The 13,752-nt window shown below is 47.0% G+C and overlaps 1 protein-coding gene across 1 annotated transcript; it reads right to left on the bottom strand.

Annotated features, from left to right (window-relative positions):
• Positions 1–9,637: 9,637 nt before the first annotated feature.
• Positions 9,638–12,128, bottom strand: LOC125509314 (serine/threonine-protein kinase RIPK-like). Its single transcript, XM_048674264.1, has 4 exons — positions 11,616–12,128; positions 11,377–11,512; positions 11,033–11,169; positions 9,638–10,540 (listed from the first exon to the last, which is right to left on the bottom strand). The coding sequence occupies exons 1-4, from the start codon at positions 11,991–11,993 to the stop codon at positions 9,851–9,853; spliced, it is 1,341 nt and encodes a 446-aa protein (XP_048530221.1). The 5' UTR covers positions 11,994–12,128; the 3' UTR covers positions 9,638–9,850.
• Between the last annotated feature and the right edge of the window lie 1,624 nt (positions 12,129–13,752).

Genomic DNA, 13,752 nt, shown 5'->3' with positions numbered 1-13,752 from the left:
TAGGTACAACTAATTTTTTTGGTATTTTGCGTTTCCTACCCATAACTAAAGATAGAAAACAACTAAGAACAACAAATAAAAATTACTTAGTGATAAACCAAACAAGCACACAGGAGAATATTCACCCCACGCTATTGCTCCCCGGCAACGGTGCCAGAAAAAGGTCTTGATAACCCACAAGTATAGGGGATCGCAACAGTTTTCGATAAGTAAGAGTGTCGAACCCAACGAGGAGCTAAAGGTAGAACAAATATTCCCTCAAGTTCTATCGACCACCGATACAACTCTACGTACGCTTGACGTTCGCTTTACCGAAAACAAGTATGAAACTAGAAGTACTTTGTAGGTGTTGTTGGATAGGTTTACAAGATAATAAAGAGTACGTAAATAAAACTAGGGGCTGCTAAGGTAAAGAAGCAACTAAAGTAAATATAGCGAGTGTGGAAAAGTGGTGGTAGGAGTTGCAAAATTGCCCCTAAGCAATTGACTACTTTACTAGACCGATAGCAAGTATTATGTGGGAGAGGCCACTGCTAGCATGTCATCCCTTACTTGGAATTCTATGCACTTATGATTGGAACTATTAGCAAGCATCCACAACTACTAATGTTCATTAAGGTAAAACCCAACCATAGCATTAAGATATATTGGCCCCCTTCAATCATGTATGCATCAATTTCTATGCTAGGTTGAAGCTTCTGTCACTCTTGCCTTCCAATACATAGTCCTATCAACATACAACTAACCCTATGGTGTGATCCACGCGCGCGCTCATATGATGGGCACCAAAGGACAACAACATAACCACAAGCAAATTAAATCAATCATAGCAATTCATCAACCACCGATAGGACAACGGAAATCTACTCAGACATCATAGAATGGCAACACATCATTGGATAATAATATGAAGCATAAAGCACCATGTTCAAGTAGAGGGTACAGCGGGTTGCGGGAGAGTGGACCGCTGTAGATAGAGGGGGGAAGGTGATGGAGATGTTGGTGAAGATGGCGGAGGTGTTGGTGAAGATCGCGGTGATGATGATGATGGCCACGGCGGCGTTTCGGTGCCACTGGAGGAGAGGGGGAGAGGGGCCCCCTTCTTCCTCTTCTTCCTTGACCTCCTCCCTAGATGGGAGAAGGGTTTCCCCTCTGGTCCTCGGCCTCCATGGCATGGGAGGGGCGAAAGCCCCTCCGAGATTGGATCTATCTCTTTGTTTCTCTCTGGTTCTGCGTTCTGTTCTGGCTCTGTTTCACTGTTTCGTATATATATGGAGATCCGTAACTCCGATTGGCCTGAAACCTCCGTCATGATCTTTTTTCCGAATATTAGCTTTCTTGCGGCAAAAGAATAGCATCAACTGCCTTACGGTGGGCTCACGAGTGTAGGGGCGCGCCCCCCTGCCTCGTGACCATCTCGGGTACTGGTTCGCGTTGATTTTCCTTCTGAATTTTCCATATTTTCCAAAAATATGCTCCGTCCATTTTTATCCCGTTTGGACTCTGTTTGATATAGATATTCTGCGAAACCAAAAACATGCAACAGATAGGAACTAGCACTGGGCACTGGATCAATATGTTAGTCCTAAAAATAATATAAAAAGTTGCCAAAAAGTATATGAAAGTTGAATAATATTGGCATGGAACAATCAAAAATTATAGATACGATGGAGACGTATCAGCACTGTCCAGTCAGGAGTAATGACCAGAACCTCCATGATTAGGTCGACCACGGCTGGGACCTTGACTTCAGTCGGATATGTGGCGCTCTTAGGTTGTGGGGGCTCTTCAGTAAAAGGATCTTCCTGAACTGTCGGTGTGTGAATATGCTCCAAAAACACATTGCTGGGAATGGCTTCTCTCTTGGAACCTATCTTTGCCAAGTCATCGGCTGCTTGATTTTTCAGACAGGGTATGTGATGGAGCTCTAACCCCTCAAACTTCTTTTCCAACTTCCTCACCGCATTGCAGTAACCAGTCATAGCTGGGCTTCTAACGTCCCATTCTTTCATCACTTGATTAACCACCAAATCTGAGTCGCCGTAAACCATGAGGCGACGGACGCCGAGTGAAATGGCCATACGTAACCCATATAGGAGTGCTTCATATTCTGCTTCGTTAGTGGAGGAATCGAAGTGAATCTGGAGGACGTATCTGAGCTTGTCTCCTCGGGGAGATACCAGTACCACCCCAGCACCAGAACCATTCAGCATTTTGGATCCATCAAAGAACATGGTCCAGTGCTCCGAGTGAACTTGAGTCGACAGTTGTTGTTCGATCCACTCGGCGAGGAAATCTGCCACTGCTTGGGACTTGATAGCTTTCTTTGCCTCAAACTTGATATCTAAGGGAAGGAGTTCAATCGCCCATTTTGCCACTCGACCTGTTGCGTCTCTTTTGTGCAGAATCTCCAACAATGGAGCGTCGCTGACGACTGTAACAGAGTGATCACAGAAATAGTGTGCAACCTTCTTCGTGGTCATGTAAATCCCATAAACAAGCTTCTGATAGTGTGGATATCTCTGCTTTGACGGAGTTAGAAGTTCAGAAATATAATAAACCGGACGCTGAACTTTATAAGCTTTTCCCTCTTCTTCCCGCTCGACCGTAAGTACTGTACTGACGACTTGTCCAGTGGCTGCTATATAAAGCAGTAAAGGCTCTTTGCTGATCGGGGCAGCAAGCACCAGCTGGGTGGAAAGCAGGGCTTTTAGCTCTGCAAATGCTGCATCAGCTTCAGGAGTCCACTCGAACTTATCTGATTTCTTCATCAGTCGGTAAAGAGGTAGTGCCTTTTCATGGAGGCGAGAAATGAATCGACTTAGGGCGGCCAAACAACCAGTAAGCTTCTGGACATCATGCATACGCACAGGGCATTTCATCCGGAGTATAGCACCCACTTTCTCTGGGTTAGCATCGATCCCTCGTTCGGAAACGAGAAAACCGAGTAATTTTCCTATCGAGTGCTGAGCGATTCTCCCACTCGGGGGCTTAGCTGCAGTCCAGTACTCGCCTAAGTTTGTAAAATCCTACCGAGTGGTGAGCAATCCTCCCACTCGGAGGCTTAGCTCCAATCCAGTACTCGCCTAAGTTTGTAAAATCCTACCGAGTGGTGAGCAATCCTCTCACTCGGGGGCTTAGCTGCAGTCCAGTACTCGCCTAAGTTTGTAAAATCCTACCGAGTGGTGAGCAATTCTCCCACTCGGGGGCTTAGCTACAGTCCAGTACTCGCCTAAGTTTGTAAAATCCTACCGAGTGGTGAGAAATCCTCTCACTCGGGGGCTTAGCTGCAGTCCAGTACTCGCCTAAGTTTATAAAATCCGCCACACCCAGTGGGTGTCTTTGAGGATCATTCGACCTTCTTCTGGCGTTATGCATCTTTGACCAACTCCAGTCACGCTTTCCCTGAACAGTTGTCCTCTTATCACAGTAAAGGCCTTGGATCGACGGACGATCTGCCGAGCCTCTTCTTCATCCTCTGGGAGTTCCTTCCTAAGGATGTACGCAATGTACGGCACTGTCCAGTCAGGAGTAATGACCAGAACCTCCATGATCGGGGTAGCAAGCACCGGCTGGGTGGAAAGCAGGGCTTTTAGCTCTGCAAATGCTGCATCAGCTTCAGGAGTCCACTCGAACTTATCTGATTTCTTCATTAGTCAGTAAAGAGGCAGTGCCTTTTCACCGAGGCGAGAACTGAATCGACTTAGGGCGGCCAAACAACCAGTAAGCTTATGTACATCATGCACACGCACAGGGCGTTTCATTCGGAGTATAGCACCCACTTTCTCTGGGTTAGCATCGATCCCTCGTTCGGAAACGAGAAAACCGAGTAATTTTCCTCCCGGAACTCCAAATGTGCACTTTGATGGATTAAGCTTGATATCGTACCTTCTGAGGTTGGCAAAGGTTTCAGCAAGGTCAGCCAGTAGGTCGGAACCTTTACGTGACTTGACCACAATGTCATCCATGTATGCTCCACATTCCGACTGATCTGAGTGAGCAGGCACTTCTGGATCATCCGCATGAATGTGGCTCCAGCGTTCTTCAAACCGAATGGCATAGTGACATAACAGAAGCACCCAAATGGAGTGATGAAAGCTGTTTTTATTTCGTCGGGTCCGTATAAATGGATCTGGTGGTACCCGGAGTAGGCGTCCAAAAAGGACAAACGTTCGCACCCCGCAGTGGAGTCAACTATCTGGTCGATGCGAGGGAGAGGAAAGTGATCTTTCGGGCAGGCCCGATTGATATGTTTGAAGTCGATGCACATGCGAAGTGAGTCGTCCTTCTTTGGGACCATGACAACATTAGCTAACCACTCGGAGTGGTAAATCTCACGGATAAACTCAGCTGCCAAAAGCCGAGCCACCTCTTCGCCGATTGCCTTCCTCTTCTGTCCGGTGGACCGTCGAAGATGTTCTTTGACTGGTTTCACTTTTGGGTCGACTCGCAAACGATGCTCAGCCAATCCCCTGGGAACACCTGGCATGTTCGAAGGTTTCCATGCAAAGATGTCCCAGTTCTCACAGAAGAACTGGGTGAGCGCTTCTTCCTATTTGGAGTCGAGTGTTGTTGAAATGTGAGTCGGAGCAGCATTGGGGTCCGTCGGGTGAATGTGAATCGACTTTGTTTCGCCGGACGACTGGAATGCTGAATCCGTGGCGGGCTTCTTGGCTCGCAACAAATCACTTGGATCTGCATTTTTTTGATATTTCTGCAATTCTAGTACAGCCATCTGTGCGTCGGCGATCTTTGAGCCCGTCTGAAAGCACTCTTCCGCCTTCTTCCGACTACCAGTGATAGTGATCACCCCTTTGGGACCAGGCATCTTCAATTTGAGGTACATGTAACATGGTCGAGCCATAAAACGTGCATAAGCTGGCCTGCCCAGAATAGCATGATAGGCACTCTGGAAATCCACAACTTCAAATGTCGACTTTTCTTTGTGGCAATTCTTGGAATCACCGAAAACCACGTCGAGAGAAATCTGGCCGAGTGATGCAGCCTTCTTGCCAGGAATGACCCCGTGGAAACTCATATTACTTTCACTGAGTCTGGACATCGGAATGCCCATTCCTTTCAACGTCTCTGCATACAGTATATTCAGGCCACTGCCACCATCCATCAGAACCTTAGTCAGTCGGGTGCCTTCAACTACTGGGTCGACCACCAACGCTTGCCTCCCAGGGGTGGCTATGTGCGCTGGGTGATCGGACTGGTCGAACATAATGGCAGTCTGGGACCACTTCAAATAAATGGGTGTCACCGGAGAGACCATGTTCACTTCTCTGTTGATGACTTTCAATCGACTTTTACTCTCAACGTCAGCGAAAATCATCAAAGTGGAATTCACATGGGGATAACCATCGTCATCCTCTTCCTCATCCTCAACCTTGTCTGCTTCTTTCTTCTTTTCCTTGGGCTGTTTCTCTCGGAATTGTTGGATTAGGAGTCGACACTGCCGAGTGGTATGCTTCGGGTAAATGAAATTACCCTCTTCATCTTTTTTGGTGTGGATGTGGCATGGCAAATCCAGCACATCATTTCCATCTTGATCTTTTACTTTCTTGGGGTTCCACGGTCCCTTGGGCTTCCCCTTGAACTTTCCTTGAGTCACGGCTAAGGCTTCACCAGGAGCGGCTGGCTCGGCTTTGCGCTTCTGCTTCCGATTGGAGTTTCCTCCTCCAATTTCATGGGCGACTGTTTTGTGTTTGCCACTCCGAAGTCGGTCTTCTTCTTCACCGTTGGCATACTTGGTGGCAATTTCCATCATCCGAGTCAAAGTCATATCTCCTGTCCGACCGAATTTCAGATTCAACTTCCGATACTTGACGCATTCTTTAAAGGCACAAATTGCCTGATGATCAGACACATTCTCCACCGTGTGGTGCAATGTGATCCATCTCTGGATATAATCCCTCAAAGTCTCGTTCGGTTTATGAACGCAACACTGTAATTCGGTCAACCCTGCCGGCCGTTTGCAAGTACCTTCGAATGTTCTGACAAATACTCGGGCAAGATCTTCCCAAGTATAAATACTACTAGGTGCTAACTGATTCAACCATGATCTAGCCAAGCCCTCCAACATCAGAGGAAGGTGTTTCATGGCCACTTCATCATTGCCGCCACCAATCTGGACAGCCACTCGGTAGTCTTCAAGCCAAGTGTCCGGCTTGGACTCACCAGTGAACTTACCGACTCCAGTCGCCAACCTGAAGTTGGGGGGAATCACTGCAACCCTGATGGCTCTGCTGAAGCACTCTGGACCTAAGACATGCACCCTGCTGCTGGTTGGTAGATCTCTGTCATGACCTTCTCGGTGAGCCCTGTTTTTGTCGACCAAGCCCTGAACGAGAATAGATCTCGCATCAAAGCCTGGTTCTCTAGGGTCGACTAGAATCCATCGCCCCATACTGTGAGGGCACCTGTCATCATGTTGCCAAGGCACGTACGACCCACTCCTTGGGGGAGGCGTGGGCACTCAACGACGATCATCGCGATCGACTCGGTGATCATACTGCTCACGGTTTCTGTATTGATCTCGTCGATCTCCATGTCCCTCACGCCTCGGGGGCGATCTTGGGCTGTGAGCTGACTGAACTGTGTCCGCAACCACGGATCTGCTATGGATCTTATTCCGCAACTGAGATACTGTTGTATTCTGCTCTCCCGCCGCACAGAGCAAGGCCCGGATCTGCACTAGACCTTGACCAGCTTCTGATTGGGAAGGTTGGATCGACTTCGCTATCCGGGCTGCAGCTGCAAGATTCTGGATCGAAATTCGGTATACCTGAGTCGGAGGCGGAAAAAGTTGACGTCGACTGGATTCGGGAGCACGCTGTCGAGCACGCTCGTCGAGTGCGCGCTGGAGATTCTTCAGTCGAGCGCGCTCAGCCAAGTTGGCCAAGCGCGCCTCCTCCAAGGCCTGGGCCTCAGGGGTTTCTTCAACGATAGGAGTGTGAAGTGCATCCATGTTCCGGCGGCGAAGTTCTTCTCTCCGCTGCGGAGAGAGGGGTTCGGTATGGTACTCTTCATGAATATGCGACGGGTTGCCACCCCCATCACCTCCGTCTTCACGGGTGAAGCCAGGAGGACTGCGTGGTCCATTGACCATCAAAACTTCCGTCGCTGGGTCGCTGCTGTCGCACTCGGATGCAGTCTCTACGGAGCCAGTCGACAGATCGAACAGGCCATAGAGGGTTTCGTCGGGCTCGATTGCCGCGACTTGAGGGGTGGCCGACTGGCGAGCCACCGCATGCTTCACCCACCGCTGAAGCCTCGATCGACCGGAACGCTTGCTCCGGCGGGCCGCAGGGAGGGGAAAAGCTACAAGAGCCGACTGATACTGGGTCGACGGCTGCCGCAGGAGGACGCTGCGGACGCACGCGTGAAAGTGCGTTGCTCCACGGGCGGGGAGTGCGTCGACGTCAAGTGGAGCCTCCTGAAGCCAAGCGGAGTCGTCGGCGACAAACACGAGCGCGCCGAGACGGATCTCGCGGCCCTCAGCCAAACCTCCGCCTGAAACCATGATGAAGGGGATCGGAAAAATTGCAACCTCTCCAACAAGTCGCTAAGACACCTGCCCCACGGTGGGCGCCAACTGTCGTGGTTCTAGGTCTGACAGTAGAATGGGGGGGGGGGGTAGGAATGTAAAGGCAAGATCCTAGCTATGGAGGAGTTGTACACGCGAGTTTTACGAGTTCAGGCCCTTCTTGGAAGAAGTAACAGCCCTACGTCTCGGAGCCCGGAGGCGGTCGACTGGATTATACGCGTGTGAGTTACAGGGGGTGCGAACCCTTGTCCCTGAGGAGGGGGTGGCTTATATGTAGTTCGTCAGACCCCTTCCGCCCTCAGTTACAAAGGGTTTAAGGTACATAAAGGTAGAGACGTTACTGGTAACGCCTGTAATAAAAGTACATAAATGACCATTAAAGCTATGACTTAAATCCCGACCGTTGCAGAGTGAGTGGCTCTTAATCTTCTGGTAGTCGAGTGGTTGTTCGTATGGTCGAGTGTCTTCAAGACTGTCGAGTGGAACATGACTTTATGGTCGAGTGGACGATGATTTTTCTTCGACTGCTTCTAGTTCTTTAAGAGATGTCCTTGGGGAGGGTATCTGATCAGATCCATGACCCTACCCTAGGTACATAGCTTCATCAACCGGGTCAACAATTTCTCAAGAAACTCTCATTTAATTATTTTAATTCTCTATGTTACCTAATTTTGAAGTTCTTTCATCCGATTGAGGTATTCAATTTTGGATTTAATTTACAAATTTGATTGCGTCAATGATTTTCTTAATTAATCAGCAACAACCGGCCTATAAAAACATACCAACCCCGCCTAGACTTTCAATACCTAGAAAAAAGCGACATCATGTGATACTATAACATGAGTATAGTACATGCAGCCACCGACGCGAAAATGTCCCCACATTAATAGGGGTTGATTAGAGAATAACGCAGAATCACACTGCGAAAGGTCCACTGAATAACCACATTATAAATAAACATAAAATACAATACATCATCTCCCTCACCGGCCAAACTAAATATTCCATCAATTTTAAAATATAAGGGGTATTAGTTTTATGTAAAGTCAAATTTCTTTAACTTTGACCAAGTTTAGAGCCAAAAATATCGACATCGACAATATAAAATAAAAAACAGGAAAATTTATTTCATGATGAATCTAATAACACCGATTTGATATTATGAATTTTGATATATTTCCGTACAAATTTAATCAAACTTAAAGAGGTTTAACTTTTCAAAAAAAATAATACACTATATATTTTGAAATAGAGTGAGTAAACAAATTTAAGAATCTCTATAAAATCAACGGCGCAGCAAAGCGCGTCCAATCCTTCTAGTATGGATTAAGAAACGATGACAGCACAGCGCTGCTGGGCGTGACACCATGTGAGTTTAGCCATGATACGTACTGACATGGAAATGACTCTAGTTTCTACCGGCCGTTGACTATTTATGTTTTGTTTGGCAGAATTTTGGACTGGAGTCTAGGTTTCTTGTAGGAGACAGAAACCAATTAGGCGAGTGAAATTTGAAAGTCAATAACTGATTAAGTCTATTTCTTGACCAAATTGACCAGCTGATCCTGATCGATCTGGTCGTAAGAGATACTAGCGGCAGTATTTTTTTTCTTTATTAATGAGGCGTAAACAATAATTGTTTTGAATTACGTTTTTACTTCAGTTTATATGTAAAACAACAATCAAAGTACACATCCAAACGATATAAATTCATAAGAAAGCTCTCTTATTATAAAAGCAGATCACAAGAAAACCGAACAACAGAAACCAAAACCAAAAAAAGCGCAAAAACGACACGAAGATGCTGCCAGGCAGAACACATTACTGTTCTACTGATGCAATGTGTACATGCCCTATCCAACTTGACATCATTAAGTGAGGCGATCAATTTCAACTTGTGGTCTTGCAATATTTTGCATCTAATATTTCTAAGAAATAAGCATATGCTTTTATGTGTCGATTTTCTCTCATATTACCAATTCACTTGCCAACGATTTACAATGTTGGACCAACAATTTGAAAGTGAAAGAGATGAGCATGCGGCATCAAGTAGACTCAGTCATTTAGCCCGCAAAAAAAAAAGTAGACTCATTCATTTGCACACATATTAGAACAACAAACTTGGCCAAAATCTGAACTGAACTTTTGTATGTTTGCCACTATTTTGAAGAAAAGAAAGAAACAACATCCACAATTTCTAAACAAACGATGTGACATCATATCACATCTCAGTAGTATGTACATATACATACCTTCTATCTACAATCATGCGCACTTCCACTACCATACTCCTAACTCCTAAGCCCCTCTTTCCCGGTGGTAACTCAGTGTCCTCTGTTGCCGCCGCAACGCACCGGTGAAACCGGCAACCTGTCTGTTGTCACCATGGATCACAATGTCACCATGGATCACCGATTCGGGGTATTTATGTCGGTGCCTATCCTGATGGTTCTGGTGATGGCTTTGGTGCTTCTCCTCGGTCTCCACCTTCATGTCCATCACCTTTTCATCCTCGACAACGATGGTGAGCACGAATGGTCCCGCTGGAAAAAAGTCATCCATGTCGAGTACAGGCTCCAATGCCTTGACGACCTCCCGCATGGATGGTCGGGACTTGGGGTTTTGGCTCAAACACTTGTACGCCACCAACGCAGCCACTTCGGCACCCTTGCACGAGTACTGACACTCGAGGGCCGAGTCGATCACCTGGTGCAGTTTGTCTGGCCGTTTGAGATAGGGCCTAGCCCAGTCCACTAGGTTCTGTTCCCTTGGTCGTCGTGCACGGTCCACAGATTGTCGTCCTGAGAGGAGCTCCAGGAGCACAACACCGAAGCTATAGACGTCGCTTTTGGCGGTTAAGTGGCCCGTCATGATATACTCGGGCGCTGCATACCCGTGTGTCCCCATTACACGTGTTGTCACGTGTGTTGCGTCGCCTTGAGGCCCATCCTTGGCCAGCCCAAAGTCTGACAATTTAGTGTTGTAGTCCTGAGATAACAGAAGTTCAAATTTGGTTAGGTGAAATGTCTCACAATTGACATCATAAGAGAAATATAAGATGAAATAAGAATATTACTGTTTATATGTATCTACACTTTGCAGGGTATCTATTTGTGTAAGCTAGACAGTGATAGGTAGCTATGTTTCAGTTAATTAGGTGGTGATATGGGGGTAGGGCAGACTGTATTTCTCAAGTTTATCATGCATCCAAGAACCTTCCGAGTTCCAGTCACGTCGGTGTTGTATGTGCCAACTATATGACTACAAGCTTCCAAAATGAGGACTCAAAAAGCATTTTGAAAACAAAAGTAAAATATTTTGTGGCAGCCTGGAATTTGAAGGAACCAAGACTTAACTTTTTGTTGGACCCTGTAATAATTCTAACAGTGATGGGAGGTGACGACGTGTTGTTCCCAGATGACGGTGACATTTCAGTTTAGTGTTGCAACTGAAAAAGCCTGAAGACTACGGGTGGCTTACCGAATCGAGCAAGATGTTGGAGGCTTTGAAGTCGCGGTAGATCACCGGCGGGTCGGCACCATGAAGGAAGGCGAGGCCCTTTGCCGCGCCAACAGCGATCTTCATCCTTGTCATCCATGGGAGAGACCCACTGATACCTGAAGATTGTAGGATGTTTCTTGTCAGTTACGTACTCCACATTGACCAAGAGTTGTATAACTTGAAAGCCCCTTCTCCACTTAACAAAAAGGAAACAGAGAATAAAGGCAGAGGACAAGAACAGCTCATCGCGCATGTAGTACTGTACGTGCAAACTTTTAATTAATTTAACAAATTTGTTTGACTTGTTGGTCTCACGAACTCACTTTTGAAGAGGTGCTTCTCCAAGCTCCCGGCGCTCATGAACTCGTAGACTAGCATCCGATGCTCGTCCTCGTAGCAGTAGCCGATCAGTTTCACTAGGTTCTTGTGCCTCAGTTGCCCAAGAAAGAAAACCTCTGCCTGCAACAGCATGACAAAATAATGGTCGTCAGTTAGCAGCCGAATCAATCAATCTCGCAAGCATTTGACCGATCAGGAGCTCAGGACTCTGCTTCGCACTCACCAGCCACTCTTGGTGCCCCTGCGTGCCGCACTCCAGGTCGAGGTACTTGACGGCGACGGCCTGCGCGGCCAGCCCGGGGCGGAGCTTGTCGTTGACGGCGCCCTTGTAGACCGGGCCGAACCCGCCGCAGCCGAGGTAGTTGGCGCGCGAGAAGCTCGCCGTCGCCGCGCGGAGCTCGGCGTATGTGAAGGAGTGCAGGTTCGAGCCGGACAGCGTCAGCGAGAGCTCCTCCGGTGACAGCGTCCCCGACGAGCTCAGGCTCTTCAGCGGCGACCTCGGGCTGCCCTTATTCCCCCTCCGCGACTCGCGGTGGTCGTCGTCGTCCACGGCTGCGCCGCGGACGCAGCAAGAGAAAGGGTTCCAAGATTGCGCGGCCATAGGAAACAAGAACTAGGCGGAGCCTCGAGCTGGATGTACTAATGGTGAAGGCAACCGGAACCGATCGAGCAACAGACCAAGAAATGTTCCGGGGTTGTGCGGATGATAAGAGAGCTCACGGAGAAGAACTTGAGGAGAGGCTTGAGCGGCTGGGCCTTTATATAAGTGTGGGTGGTGTTGCAGCGGATGGTACTGGCGCCAACTACCTTGGCTGCCAGACGGATGATGATGGGCTTGTTGTCAAACCACGGGTGGTGTCTGATGTGGTTGCCGCCAACAGCCGAGAAGGGGAAGTACTCTACTCCCTGCTGCCTCCGATGAAGAGTGTATGTTTAGGTTTAAAATTTGTTCAGAAAAGAATATACTTCTATCTTTTTAATGTATTTTAAAATATTTTCTCTCGTCACACGGTAATCAAGACTAATAGCATTCTATACATAGACCGTGTTCGGAATCCATCTCATCCGCTCCGACTCCATGGATTTGTGGAGCTTAGTTTAGCCTGCTCCGTAAAAATGAGTTAGAGGCTCGTCCGCTCCGGAGCGGAGTGGAGAGAGCGGAGAGGAGCCGAACGCGGCCATAGTCGTCTTATTTTCTACATGCACTTAGCTTATTGGGGGTTGGGTAATAATTAAAGAGGGGAGAGATGATGGCATGCATCTTTCCAATGCATTTTTTACTCCACTCCATAATTTGAAGAGTATATGTTTGGGTTTAAAAGGGATGGTGTTTTTTTTAATTCTTGCATGCAAAAATTTAATGCGCCTCGGAAACTAAACATGAGATGAAAATGAGCCCTTTAAATTGGAAAAACAAAAAATTTGAATAAGCTCTATAAACCAGAAAGGAGGGGGGGGGTACTATTTGACATAGTTCTAGCTTTATGTTCGTGTGAACTTCTATATTCAATATTTTTGTTGAGCAATTAATGAAACAATAATACTACACCTACGAGAACCTTACATAAAACTACCACTGTACCTCCATTCTGGTTTATTGGTTCCCTTAATATTTTGTATCAAATTTTGACCATAAATTTAACTAAAAAATAATAATGCATGTTACTAAAAAATATACCGCCGGATTCGTATTTAAACATAGTTTCCAATGATAGTATTTTTAGTTATGGCCCCTTCCTCCCTTATTTCCAATCCCACGCCTCCACATCAGCGTGTACGTAAAATCCTTGCGTAACTTTTGCCTCTTAATGAAAAGGGGTATGATCCTGGTAAAAATAATAATTTAGGTTTTCTTTGCTCATAGGCTAGGTATATCATGTGAATAGAAAAATCATAAGTGAGATGTCATGTATCAATTTCCTATAGAGAAAGATATGACATTTGATTCAGAGGATACAATTTTTTTCAGTGAGTCTGGGCTAATCTAGGAGGATTTCACAATTTGTAATTCCACTGGTAAACAAACAAATAATCTACGTCCCCGACGGATTAATGTGTTCATTTGCCACGCCGGTCGGCATTTGTAATTTCCGTGAATCGATGTGGCCTTGGTTGTGGGAGGCGGCTTGGTCCCTAACATGGCTTCCTGGCTGTTTGATTGTGGCCTTTTATTGAAATGTTTGTGCGGTTGTGGTTGGTGCTCTCGTCTGTCATTCCAGATCCGTCCGCGAGGTGTCGCATGCATCTTTGGTCAGCCATCAGCCTGTAGCGCGGTGCCACTAGAATTGGCTGGTGTCGTGGCTTCGTAGATGATGACCAAGGTGGCGACTTGCTCCCTATGTGCAGTACCTTTGTGGCTG

The sequence above is a fragment of the Triticum urartu genome, chromosome 5 (genome assembly GCF_003073215.2).
Source record: "Triticum urartu cultivar G1812 chromosome 5, Tu2.1, whole genome shotgun sequence".
Taxonomy (NCBI): Eukaryota; Viridiplantae; Streptophyta; class Magnoliopsida; order Poales; family Poaceae; genus Triticum; species Triticum urartu.
Note: the sequence above shows the minus strand (reverse complement) of the source record. Positions and strands in the feature narration are given on the sequence as shown.